This window comes from Dendrobates tinctorius, unplaced genomic scaffold, assembly GCF_039654945.1.
Source record: "Dendrobates tinctorius isolate UK_male_01 unplaced genomic scaffold, ASM3965494v1 ptg000011l, whole genome shotgun sequence".
NCBI lineage: Eukaryota > Metazoa > Chordata > Amphibia > Anura > Dendrobatidae > Dendrobates > Dendrobates tinctorius.
This window is the reverse complement of record NW_027361679.1, coordinates 18694777-18709387: the sequence shown is the minus strand read 5'-3', so window position 1 is coordinate 18709387 and position 14611 is coordinate 18694777. Positions and strand designations below refer to the sequence as shown.

Sequence of the window (14611 nt, the reverse complement as noted above, 5' to 3'; positions counted from 1 at the left end):
TACCCATTATTCTTCATACAAATAACCAACACAAAGAAAGGAGATAAAGCTATTTATTGTGTTAAAATAATCCATAAGTAAAAATGACACAACTCCGGATGTAGAAGCACGAATCAGGGAAATTTTCTGAATTAATTCTGTTGATAAAAGGTATTAATTTTTTTTATGTCATGCATCAAATATTTGTTTTCTTTGTACACCCCTTTAACCCTTTTGAGAAATTGCCCTTTTTCAGTTTTGCATTTTTGTTTTTTGCTCCCTTTCTTCCCAAAGCCTTAGCTTTTTTATTTTTCTGTCAATATGTCCATTTAAGGGTTTATTTTTTGCAGAACGAGTTGTACTTTTGAATTACATCATTGGTTTTACCATATCGCGTACCTGAAAATGGGAAAAAAATCCAAGTGTGGTGAAATTGCAAATTGTGCAATTCCATAACAGTTTTTTGGATTTTTTTTTACCATGTTCACCAAATGCTAAAACTGACCTGCCAGTATGATTCTCCAGGCCATTATGAGTTCATAGACACCAAACATGTCTACATTGATTTTATTAAAATGGTGAAAAAAATCCAAAGTTTGTTAAAAAAATTGCGTCATTTTCCAAGATCCGTAGTGTCTCCATTTTTCATGATCTGGGGCTGGGTGAGGGCTTATTTTTTGCGCGCCGAGATGACATTTTTATTGATACACCCGATGTTGAAAAGTGGCTAATTGTAGGAGGCGAAATGAATGACTGGTCTAGTCATTTGCTCCTGCATTTTATAAACAGAAGTGCTATGAGATAAACTGTGGTACTTATATTATAGCAAGTGCTACAAACTCATGTTCCAAACCCTGTAATTTGATCTCCTCTTGTAGTTTCCATCAGAAAAAATCAATGACCATATATTCTGCGCAGAGGTTTTCATCAATTGCTTAAATAGTTTGATTAGCAAAAAAAATCAAATTCCTATGGTTTTGTTTTGAAAAAAACTTTAATTGGTTTGTGAGTAAAGCATTTTTCTGATAAGTGCAACTAAATCTGCATTAGATACACTGTTTTTCGCACTGACTAAGCTATTAGAAGCAAATGACTGTGAAGCACTATTGGGACATTTGTGGTGTATTAGCTTAATAAAACCAAGTCAAAATATATGAGAATATGAAATGACTTTTCATTGGTTGCTGTACTAGCATAATATTGGGGGAAGCCATTCTTGCAAAACTTTCATTTTTGGTGACGCAAAACCCCCATATGATGACCCAAACACCATTACACAAAATATAATGCCCCATAACCACTTATATACAGTTAGAAGCCCCAGCTCTCTATAAACAGTATGATTGCCTCCACAGCCGCTCTATACCTTATGATAATCCATAGCTCCTTATACAAATTATGATGGCCTCCATAGTTAGCTATATACTGTATGCTGGCCCCACAGCTCCCTTTATACCGTGCCCTCATAGACCTCATATTCTCAGTAAGATGGTCTCACAGTACAATCCCCTTTTTTATAAAATGCCAGCACAGTCCCCTTCTCTTCTAGCATGCCTAGTAATTGCCATGCACAGTAATCTCATTGCATTACTCAACGTCTCCTGTGTAGCACTGGCATCCAGCAGAATGCAGGACAGACTTAACCTGTGGCCTGCTGCGGTAAGTGATAGGATAAGGAGCCGAATGCTCTGATGGATGAGGCACTGATCTTGCCTCATGGCAGAAGAGGCCCTGCCACCAAAATAACAGAAAAGTAAAAAGAGTCATGAAGTTAAGAGATTATTTTGCAATATACAGGGTAGAAATTTCATAACTTTCAGTTGTCATATGTGAAAAATAAATAAATAAAAAATCTGATACACCTGATATCATACAGCATAAATATGGAATAAAGCACAGTTTATATAAAATAAAGCGCAATAATAAAAAATAAAATAAAGGGAATGCACATAAATAAAAAACATAGTTGAAATAAAAACGGCTCCAATGAAGTCCCACTGACAGTTGTCATAGTAACCCAATGGTAACTTCCACTATACTAATCAACACATATCAGCTTGAATAGGCATCCTTTTATATAAGTATTTTACTGCTTTTCCTATACATAATGGAGAACAGTTTCCTTCAATTTTTTTTTTCGCCATTAGGTTGACTTTTCTTTTTGTACTCTATGTAAATTCTTTAGTATATTAGCTTTCCGAAAGTGTTCTGCTATTTTTAAGGTTAATAGGGACATACCTGAAGCAAACATTAACTTAAGAAACATCAGACAAGACCTCTAGAAATCTGTCGTAAAACAGATTAGACTGTTGCATGGTAAGGGTACCGTTACACTTAGCGATGCACCAGCGATCCCGACCACGATATGACGCGGTCAGGATCGCTGGTGCATGGCTAAGTGGTCGCTAGTGAGCTGCCAAACAGGCAGATCTCACCAGCGACATAGCAGCGGTCGAGGGTCGCTACTTACCTGTCAGACGAGGCGATCCTGACGTCCTCCCGCCCGCGTCCACATGTCGCTAGTCGCCACAGCAGGAAGCCCAGCAGGAAGTGGCCGATGAGAAATGGCCCAGGACGTTCTCACGTGATCAGCAATAACCAGCGGGGGAGCCGGTCGGAGGTAAGTATCACACATAGTGATATCGCTAGCAATATCGCTGCTGCGTCACAAAACTAGTGACGTTATAGCGATATTGCTAGCGATATCGCTTAGTGTAACCGACCCTTTAGGATCAGACACTAATTTTTTTTTAAAGCAATCATTCTAACAAAACTGCAGCACCACTTATGGTAAAGAGAGCCAATCCAATAATGGGGATAGGCAAGAATCTATGACAAATGCATGTCTTATATCCTATGTGAAGATATTTATTGGTCTTTTAAGCTTCAATAAAAAGGATATTTAGATAATTAAATTTCCAGGGAGACATTGCATGGAGAACCATTGCTCTTTCAATCCCATATAAAAGGCCTCTTACCTAGACAAATCAGACCTTTTATTTTGCGTTCATGAGACAAAATACGGTCAAATATGTGTCTGCATAGAATGTCTGGTTGAGCTATTTATTCTAGCATATGGCAAGGCTCTTTGAAGGGTTAACTTTTAGGATTGCCACCCACAATATGAGACATTAAGATTCTAGTCATTTTTCTCTCTGAAAAGGATATCTGCATATACATATCTAAAGTATGAAAAAGAAATACAATTCTAAACTGCACCTCATCTCAGCTAAACAGCGTCTGTTGGTCCTTTTTCAAAAGAAGACAAATTGTCCGTAACTAATGTCAATCTATGTTCTAGGAAGTTGATTTATGATCATTTAATATAGGTTTTTCTCAGCAGTGATTGGGAGAGGAGTTCATACAAATGAACATTTGTGTGTTGGTACGTTACCCCTCCTCTCATTCATTTTATAATATTTATATTATTGTTTGCATATTGGTGTAAAACCCTCTAGAGTTCACAGATGTGGGTCATTATGTGGTATGATTCTGACCTTCTAGAATAGCTGAGAGCCATTATGGGATAGATGTATATATGCTAAAGGAGAAAAGTCCATCTTACAGATTATGTTGACATTTAAAAATTAGAGTATTTGACATTCAATTAAAAATTCTTAATCCATTCTTAATTGGTTCAAACTAACTCCAGGATTCAAAATTAGTTGCTTTTTATGGGGTGCTTCTCCCCAACTCGCTTTTTGCAATGTGTATGTACATTTAAATATGTGACAAAGAAAGATTTAAATTTTAAAACACTCAACCTAATGTGGAAGCCAGACTTTTTCTCCTTCAGCATGTATACTTGAATACCATGCAGTGGCATGGTTCTGGGCCTCCCCATTATCTGGATGGACAGGGAAAAGGTGATCTGGTATTTTATGTCCATTTTCAATATATACAGTTGTGGCCAAAAGTATTGACACCCCTGCAATTCTGTCAGATAATACTCAGTTTCTTCCTGAAAATGATTGAAAACACAAATTCTTTGGTATTATTATCTTCATTTAATTTGTCTTAAATGAAAAAACACAAAAAGAATTGTCCTAAAGCCAAATTGGATATAATTCCATACCAAACATAAAAAAGAGGGTGGACAAAAGTATTGGCACTGTTCGAAAAATCATGTGATGCTTCTCTAATTTGTGTAATTAACAGCACCTGTAACTTATCTGTGGCACCTTACAGGTGTTGGCAATAACTAAATCACACTTGCAGCCAGTTGACATGGATTAAAGTTGACTCAACCTCTGTCCTGTGTCCTTGTGTGTGCCACATTGAGCATGGAGAAAAGAAAGAAGACCAAAGAACTGTCTGAGGACTTGAGAAACCAAATTGTGAGGAAGCATGAGCAATCTCAAGCCTACAAGTCCATCTCCAAAGACCTGAATGTTCCTGTGTCTACCGTGCGCAGTGTCATCAAGAAGTTTAAAGCCCATGGCACTGTGGCTAACCTCCCTAGATGTGGACGGAAAAGAAAAATTGACAAGAGATTTCAACGCAATATTGTGCGGATGTTAAATAAAGAACCTCGACTAACATCCAAACAAGTTCAAGCTGCCCTGCAGTCCGAGGGTACAACAGTGTCAACCCGTACTATCCGTCGGCGTCTGAATGAAAAGGGACTGTATGGTAGGAGACCCAGGAAGACCCCACTTTTTACCCCGAGACATAAAAAAGCCAGGCTGGAGTTTGCCAAAACTTACCTGAAAAAGCCTAAAACGTTTTGGAAGAATGTTCTCTGGTCAGATGAGACAAAAGTAGAGCTTTTTGGGCAAAGGCATCAACATAGAGTTTACAGGAGAAAAAAAGAGGCATTCAAAGAAAAGAACACGGTCCCTACAGTCAAACATGGCGGAGGTTCCCTGATGTTTTGGGGTTGCTTTGCTGCCTCTGGCACTGGACTGCTTGACTGTGTGCATGGCATTATGAAGTCAGAATACTACCAACAAATTTTGCAGCATAATGTAGGGCCCAGTGTGAGAAAGATGGGTCTCCCTTTGAGGTCATGGGTCTTCCAGCAGGACAATGACCGAAAACACACTTCAAAATGCGCTAGAAAATGGTTTGAGAGAAAGCACTGGAGACTTCTAAGGTGGCCAGCAATGAGTCCAGACCTGAATCCCATAGAACACCTGTAGAGAGATCTAAAAATGGCAGTTTGGAGAAGGCACCCTTCTAATATTAGGGACCTGGAGCAGTTTGCCAAAGAAGAATGGTCTAAAATTCCAGCAGAGCATTGTAAGAAGCTCATTGATGGTTACCGGAAGCGGTTGGTCGCAGTTATTTTGGCTAAAGGTTGTGCAACCAAGTATTAGGCTGAGGGTGCCAATACTTTTGTCTGGCCCATTTTTGGAGTTTTGTGTGAAATGATCAATGTTTTGCTTTTTGCTTCATTCTCTTTTGTGTTTTTTCATTTAAGACACATTAAATGAAGATAATAATACCAAAGAATTTGTGATTGCAATCATTTTCAGGAAGAAACTGAGTATTATCTGTCAGAATTGCAGGTGTGTCAATACTTTTGGCCACAACTGTATGATAAAGACGTTTAGGAGGGTGAAAATTAGTGAGCATAAAAGTGCCCATATATGAGATGTGATAAAGATGTAGTTCACATGCTGTCTATCTTTTCCTGAAGAAGAAGAACCTGTAACTTCAAAATGCATAGAAATGAATAAAAAACACTATTAATTCTTTAAACTTTATCTTGGACTGACGTCTCGCCATCATTTATTAGCACACAGGATCTCCACAAAACACAACTTCCTTTGATACGAAAGATATACTCCCAAGGAAAAAGTTAGGTTAAAGAAATATATTTTTCCAGTTTGTATATTTACAGTGCATCTCTTTAGTATATGAAGTAATAAAACACATTCACAACTTTTTCAGTATTTTTGCATTAACATATTTGTAATGAAAGATCATATAACAGATTTTAATTGCAATAATTTCCTGTTATTGAAGGGCTTTTTGTTGTATGTGCTTAAAATGGCTCCATCACCACTGATGTACATTTTTCATCATCTAATTAAGAAGAAAGATGAATACATGACTGAATACTGCAAAGGTTATCAGCTTAAATCTGAATGACAAAGCCATGGCAGAGAAATTCTTTTGACTGTTTTTTTGCATGATTAAATGCACCCTGCTTATACTGCTTGCTGACTCAAGCGCCTTGTTTTCCTTTTGCAGGTCGTTGAGACTAATTTGGTCGCCTTTGACTGTCACTGGATCATTATAAATGAGGTAATTGGCGTTTTAATGTTATTGTAATATGTTAATCCCATTGTTATACAGCATGGCATTCTTAAATTGAGTGCAACTTTGCAAAGCATATTTTACTTTTAGTTTTCAGAACAGCAACAAAATAATTGACCGATAAATTAAGAGGTGAACTTTCAATGTAATAAAAAATGTAACCTGCCTTCTGGGTAGCTTTATTCTCTTAAAAGTATACTAATGAAAACTATTGAAAGAAGTCAAATTTAATTATATTTTAGGAGAAAGCTCAACAAAGGTTGTCGGTAGTTCCCTGATATAGTCCTATTATTAAAATTGCTAAATTTATAAGTAAGCTTAATTTATGAAATCGAGAAAAAGAGCACATAAATCAAAACTAAGGTCTATAATGCTATGTTTTTTACGGATAGCACTCGTGCCTATAATAGAGAATAGGATTGTTCACGTGTCCTTGATATTTGCAAAATAATGGAAACATGTCCGCTCCTTATCCACATGTCGGATTAAAATCAACAATGAAGGTCAACGAGTCTGTGAAAGAATCAAACTATACTCGGATACTAAACGAGTACAGTGTGATTTTCACATATAAGAAAAACCACTAAAAATCGGACCACAGTCTAATGAAATTCTAATGAAAAGCTGATGAAACTCTGATGAAAATCACTGATGAAACAGTTCATTTTTTTACTTATGCATGAAAAAAACTGACTTATGCATGGGCACTAAAGGTGACACTCGGATTGAGATGAGACATGTCACCTAGAAATGAAACGATGATCCCGCAAAAAAAATCACAGGCATGTGAATGGTCCCATTCACTATTATAGATTTGAATGCTATCTGTAAAAATCACAGATAATCCTCATATGAGAAAATCTGACTTTTAAATGAAGCCTTAGGCTACTTTCTGACGTGTTTTTTTGCGCTGCGCTTTTTGCGCACACAAACGCATTAAAAAGCGCTGCGATTTTTTGCAGCATTTTCGTGCGCATGAAGCAAAAAAACGCAGCGTTTGTATGCGTTTGCATGCATTTTCAATGCGTTTGCGCTTTTTGCACATTGTTTGTCTTCACCAAAAAAAAATCTAGATAACAATCTTGCAACACACCACCAATGGGACATCAGTGGCGGTGTGGTACGGTAATATATAGACCCTGTCTACAGCCGTATTCTTCACATTTGCTTGATTTTTCTCGTGTCAACATGGATCTGCGCTGGAAGAGTTTTCACTTCAACTTGGATTTGGACATCGCGATGGCTAGGGCATATGCAGTTGCTTGCCATGAACAAAGGAAGAGAGAGAGACAGCGAAGACGGCAGCGGCGGCGTTTGTGGATACATCCGATTGTTGAACTCCGGGAGAGTCGTGGGGCGTACCACACCCTCTACAGCGAGCTACTGGCAAACCCGGATAAATTTACAGATTACATCCGGATGTCCCAAGAAAGCTTCAGGGATTTGCTTGCACGTGTACAAGAATCCATCCGGAGACAGGACACACAGCTACGGTACGTAATATTTAAAAACCAAGGGGGTGTGTCTGCTTTTTTTTTGACATGTACTATTCAAAACCTGGCCTAATTATTTTTCGTGAATGTACTAATTTTTTATTTTATTGTGTTAAAAAACCATATACAGAATTTTTAATTTTACTTCTTTCTCTGTTTCACAGATTCATGGTGACTGGAGATACCCTATCTTCACTACACTTCCAGTACCGTATTGGAATCTCCACCTTGTCTGGAATTGTTGCCGACACCTGCCGGGCTCTCTGGAACGTTCTTTGTCCAGAATTTATGCCCCTGCCACCGCTGAAAAGTGGATGGAAATTGCTGACAAATTCTGGACAGTCTGCAATTTCCCCAACTGTTTGGGAGCTGTTGATGGTAAACACATATGGATCATCAAACCCAAAAGAACTGGATCGGAGTACTATAATTGCAAAAAGTACTTTTCAACAGTACTCATGGCCATTGCGGATGCCGGATGTATGTTTGTAGCAGTGGACATTGGAGCATTTGGCCGTGGTAATGACTCCCAGGCTTTTAAAAACTCAGACATGGACCGGAGGTTGTATGGCAACCAATTTAATTTCCCTATGCCACGGCCTCTTCCCCACACTGAAGCTCTGCCACTGCCCTTTGTAATGGTTTGGGATGAGGCTTTTCAAATGTGCGCAAACCTACTGAAACCCTACTCCAGCCGTGACTTGGACCACACCAAAAAAATCTTTAATTACAGGCTGACCAGGGCCAGAAGAACTGTAGATTGTGGTTTTGGGATTCTTGTCTCCAGATGATGAATTCTCGGCACAGCCATTAATCTTAAACTTGAAACAGTGGATGAGGTGGTGAAGGCGTGTGTGGTTCTACATAATTTTGTGATGGCTAAAGAGCACCCGACCTTTGAACTCGATGATGCTGCTCCTAACTCATTGCCTGAATTCACTCAGCACCCTCTCAGGTCATCCGTTGAAGTTGGCCAAATGAGGGATCAATTTGCAGCCTACTTTATCTCTGATGGGTGCACTGGCAAAATGAAATGGTGTAAAAATGTTTTTGTGTGTGTATGTTAATAAAAAACCTGTTTTGATACCTGTACCGAGTGCACTATGTCTTTTTACACTCCAATAAAATTAACAACTTCCCATGTATACCTGTGAATTCATGTTGTTCTCACACCTGGGCAGTTAAATACACATATGAGTTAAACTGCAGCATCGCTAGTCTGCGTGAAATATATTGTTACGTAAGCGACACTGCAGGTTAAACATCATATGTGTATTCACCTGCCCATGATTGATAAATAGTTATGATACTAGGCCTGGGTATTGGCCATAGGCCTGGGTATTGGCCATAGGACATGTATTTTACCCATCAGTTGATTCAACACACACTTAGTAAGAGTATGTTGTTAATTACAAGGTATATCTATAATCCCCATGGCCCAGTATCACAATAAGTGAAATGAGGATGGTAAAAACTTTTTATGACACCTTGCAAAGTTTAAGGTGCATTGTGTGTACAGTGCAGTGTGTGTAGGTGGTGCAAAAAATATTAATCAAACTTTGTTATGGTAAATCAGAAATTTAAATTTAATTTTAACCAAAAAAATTATAAAAAACTTTATTTTTTTCTGCGTTTGGTGGCAGATGGTTGCAAGTTGGGGGTGTGCAGTGAAGATGAACAGCTTATAGTGGATTAAGGTGTTCTAGGGGAAGGGGCAACAAAACTTGTGGGAGAAGGGAGGCCAGTGATGGGAATGGAGCTAGACACACTAGGAGGAGGGGACAGAGGTTCATCAACAGTGGTCCTAACTGTTTTTTGTCTCCTTACACTGGCCTGCCTGGACCTTCTTGGGCCCAATGCCCACTTGGATTGTTGGCCCCGCCTGGAACTTGGGGCAAATAAGGAATGTGGGTCCCCTGTCTGCTGCTTTTGCTGCTGCTGCTGTGACTGCTGCTGTTACTGTGGCTGCTGCTGATGCTCTGTGGTGGCGGTGGCAGTGCTGGTCTTTGCAGGAGAACTGTTGGTGGCAGTGATGATCCAGGTTTGCGGAGTGGTGGTGGCAGGGCTAGTACATGTTATAGTGTTGGCGGCAGGGCTGTTCCACGTTTGAGGAGTGGTCACGGTGGCTGTGCTCCAAGCATGCATGGGGGTGGTGGTGGTGCTCCAGACAGGAGCAGCGCTTGCCATGGTGGTGTTGGTTAAGTTACCAGCAGCACTCAGACTTGTGGTAGTGTAATGGTGGGTGTCCTGGCTTTGAATAGAGGTGTCCGTGTAGTGGTATGCAGTACAAGTCGGTAGTGAGGTGAAGTGAGTCAATGGTGGCACAGGTGGAAATGACACCACTGACTGCTGCCCGTACCGATTCTGATGCATAGCCTTCAAGAAAGCATTGTTGCAGGCCTGCAGCACACTCAGCTGTTGCTCAGGACTAAGGTGTTCCGCCATGCCCTTTTCAATTTTACTAAAAAAATGGTGCGCTGGTCTGTTGAGGTTGGCCTCCAGACGGTCAAGGCGCTGTTCGACAGAGTGGAAGCGGTGTTCCATGTGGTTAAAACCACATTCCATGAGTGAAAAACCGCTTTACACTCTGACAGCGACTTGAGGCTGGCATTAAAGGCCTCACTCAAGTGCATAAACTCGAGCAAGACATTCCTGTCCAAGGCCCTCTGCCGCTGGTGGGTAGTGCCCGCATAACCAGTGGCAGAGACCTGTGACAGGGAAACACCTGATTGACCAGCTTCCTGGTCAGCAGCTGTCCGTGTTGCAGACGTGCAAGGTGCTTCCTGGCTGTCGGATGGCTGAGACGGGTCCGAGGTCATCCGATGAAGGACCGCTCCAGGGGCAGGTTGCAGAGTGCTGCTCCAGGTGCTGTGGAAGAAAGGAAAAACATTACTATCATGCATTTACAAGAAGCATCTGCTGTGGAATAGAAAAACACAGATTAATAAAAATAAAAACCAAAAAATTATAATACTTACGCTCTGGTGGCAAGGACCGGTCTTAGGAACTGCAAAGCTTGATAGTACTGGTATTTTGTTCTGGACCTTGCCGCTGAACTGCTGCGACCCTGCCCCTCAGTACAAACATCAGCGTTGAAGCGGTCCTTGATCGAGCGCCAACGTGTTTGGACTTTGTTCACTGTTGGAAAAACAAACAACATTTAAAAAATTGTGTATGATGCACAATATATGCTATCATTAAACCCAACAGTGCCATCACGAACAAGAGTCAATGCGGAACAATACAGCAATACTATACCCAAAGCAGTCACTGTTGAGCCAGATGACACTGTTGGATTTCCTGCTAGAATATATCTAGCAGGAAACCCAACAGTGCCATCACGAACAAGTCAATGCGGCTCAATACAGCAATACAATACCCAAAGCAGTCACTGTTGAGCCAGATGACGCTGTTGGGTTTCCTGCTAGAATATATCTAGCAGGAATCCCAAGAGTGCCATCACGAACAAGAGTCAATGCGGCTCAATACAGCAATACAATACCCAAAGCAGTCACTGTTGAGCCAGATGACTGTGTTGGGTTTCCTGCTAGAATATATCTAGCAGGAAACCCAACAGTGGCATCACGAACAAGAGTCAATGCTGCACAATACAGCAATACAATACCCAAAGCAGTCACTGTTGAGCCAGATAACACTGTTGGGTTTCCTGCTAGAATATATCTAGCAGGAAACCCAACAGTGCCATCACGAACAAGAGTCAATGCGGTACAATACAGCAATACAATACCCAAAGCAGTCACTGTTGAGCCAGATGACACTGTTGGGTTTCCTGCTAGAATATATCTAGCAGGAAACCCAACAGTGCCATCAAGGACAATAGTCACTGCGGCATAACAGAGCAGGGAAATACTTACTAAACGCCTTTTTGGAGGTTGCAGGGGCGCTGTCCCAGCCATCCATCAATGCTGCGGCCACCTCATTCCATAGCCGCCGGGTCACCACATTGTCCTTGTACAGCTGGTCACGGCTGTCCCACAATGGGGCACGCTCCTGGACCAGGCGGATAAGGTGCTCATTATCCAGGTAGACGTCTTCATCCCGTTGTGGAACCTAGAGAAAAAACATTCATTATAATATTTGAATTTTGTGTGGCTAAAAAGTTAAAAAAAGATCCAGAAAAGAGGAAAGATAGAAGATAAAAAATAAAGGACATTACAAATCATTTGATACTTACATTCCGTATCACCACCGGGACTTGGCTTGGCTGCTCATGCTGTTCACCCTCACTAGTCGCGTCCGCTGAAGATGACGATGTCTGAAAAAAAAAATGTTAGATATTTTGAGAAGCAGCAGATATACTTACCAAACGCACAAAAATAATCACCTCACGATCTGCTTGCGCCAGTTCCTTCCGGGATGGTGAATATTCAGATTCCGAAGACATACTGCATGAAAAAATAATACAAAGCATTAGTACATATACAATTTAAAAGGACAGGCATACATTAGATGTAATAATACTCATATTCTTGCCGCTGAAGCTGGATTGAAAATGGTGTCTTCTTTTGCAGTCTGTCTGCTCTCCAGGCTGTCTCTATAGCTGTGGTACAGCTCTGGTAGACACGTACTTTTATATAGACATGTTTTTTTTGGAGGGGTGGGTTTTATCATATATCTAGATAATTTTGACCTAAAAAATGCATGTGCAAAAAAAAACGCATACGTGCACATGCCAATGCGCACGTGTCCGCACCCATAGACGCTAATGTTAATTTTTTGCACAAAACATGCTTTTTTAAAGCGGTTGGGTGGACCAAAAAATGCAACATGTAGCGTCTGGAAATTATGGACGCACACAGGAAAAAAACGCAGTGCACGAAAAACGCATACAAACGCATACCAATGCGCACCCATGTTAAATATAGGGAAAAAACGCATGTGCACATATGCGCAAAAACGCAGCGCAAAAAAGCGCAAGTGTGAAACCAGCCTTAGACTGAATGAGCTATGATATTAAATGAACACCAGTTGGCTATATATTTGCTGATCAGTGGTTATTTTGCAGCCTCTTTAGATAGGTTGAACACATCTCACAGAATAATCAGTATTGGATTGTTCTGTGTTCATATGCTATCATTGTTCTTAGCAGTACAGGTCCTGTTCACACAGGATGATGCAGAGAACAGTTATTTTTTAAGCAATCTAAAAGATCATTCCACCAGTAGAACATATGTTTTGCTCATTTGTTGGATTATTGGCAATCTGTTAAAGATTACTGTCTCTGATAGGCAGTCTGTGGAATACTCGATTCTATTAACCCATTAACCCCAAGGATGGTTTGCACGTTCATGACCGGGCCAATTTTTACAATTCTGACCATAGTCTTTTATGAGGTAATAACTCTGAAACGCTTCAATGGATCCCAGTGATTCTGACACTGTTTTCTCGTGATCTATTGTACTTCATGTTAGTGATAAAATTTCATTCAAATAATTTGCGTTTATTTGTGAAAAAAATGGAATTTTGGCGAAAATTTTGAAAATTTTGCAATTTTCCAAATTTTGAATTTTTATGCCCTTAAATCACAGAGATATGGCACACAAAAAACTTAATAAATAACATTTCACATATGTTTACTTTGCATCAGCACAATTTTGGGACCAAAATTTTTTTGTTAGGAAGTTATAAGGGTTAAAAGTTGACCAGTGATTTCTCATTTTTGCAACACCATTTTATTTTTATGGACCACATCACATTTGAAGTCAATTTGATGGGTCTATATGATAGAAAATACCCAAAAATGACACCATTCTAAAAACTGTACCCCTCAAGGTGCTCAAAACCATATTCAAGAAGTTTATTAACCCTTTAGGTGCTTCGCAGGAATTTTTGTAATGTTTAAAAATAAATGAACATTTAACTTTCTTTCACAAAAAAATTATTTCAGCTCCAATTTTTTTTATTTTACCAAGGGTAACAGGAGAAATTGGACTGCAAAAGTTATTGTGCAATTTCTCCTGAGTACGCTGATACCTCATATGTGGGGAGGAACTCAGAAGGGAAGGAGCGCCGTTAGACTTTTTCAATGCAAAATTGGCTGAATTTCAGATTGGATGCCATGTCATGTTTGGAGAGCCCCTGATATGCCTAAACAGTGGAAACCCCCCAAAAGTAACCCCATTTTGGAAACTAGACCCCCCCCAAGGAACTTAATAGATATGTGGTGAGAACTTTGAACCCACAAGGGCTTCGCAGACGTTTATAACGTACAGCCGTACAATTAAAAAATCATATTTTTTCCACAAAAATGATCTTTTCGCCCTCAATTTTTATTTTCCCAAGGGTAACAGGACCCCAAAAGTTATTGTGCAATTTGTCCTGAGTACGCTGATACCCCATATGTGGGGGTAAACCATTATTTGGGCGCATGGCAGAGCTTGGAAGGGAAGCAGCGCCATTTGACTTTTTGGCTGGAATTGGGATTGGACGCCATGCCGCATTTGGAAAGCACCTGATGAGCCTAAACAGTGGAAACCCCCCACAAATGACACCATTTTTGAAACTAGACCCCCCACGGAACTTATCTAGATGTGTGGTGAGCACTTTGAACCCCCAGTGCTTCACAGAAGTTTATTACGTCGGGGCGTGAAAATAAAAAAATCGTATTTTTGCCACAAACATGATCTTTTAGTCCTCAATTTTTTTATTTTCCTAAGGGTAACAGGACAAATTGGACCCCAAAAGTTGTTGTCCAATTTGTCCTGAGTAGGCTGATACCCTATATGTGGGGGTAAAACACTGTTTGGGCACATGGCAGAGCTTGGAAGGGAAGGAGCACAATTTGACTTTTTCAATGCAGAATTGGCTGGAATTGAGATCAGACACCATGTTGCGTTTGGAGACCACCTGATGTG

At 40.1% G+C, this 14611-nt stretch overlaps 1 protein-coding gene across 1 annotated transcript in view; it reads left to right on the top strand.

Annotated features, from left to right (window-relative positions):
- GRID2 (glutamate ionotropic receptor delta type subunit 2) overlaps positions 1-14611 on the top strand; it is a 2095611-nt gene that overhangs the window by 1023130 nt on the left and 1057870 nt on the right. Inside the window, exon 5 of the mRNA XM_073590055.1 lies at positions 6178-6231. Coding sequence (XP_073446156.1) covers positions 6178-6231 — 54 coding nt within the window. The remainder of the gene's footprint in view (positions 1-6177; positions 6232-14611) is intronic.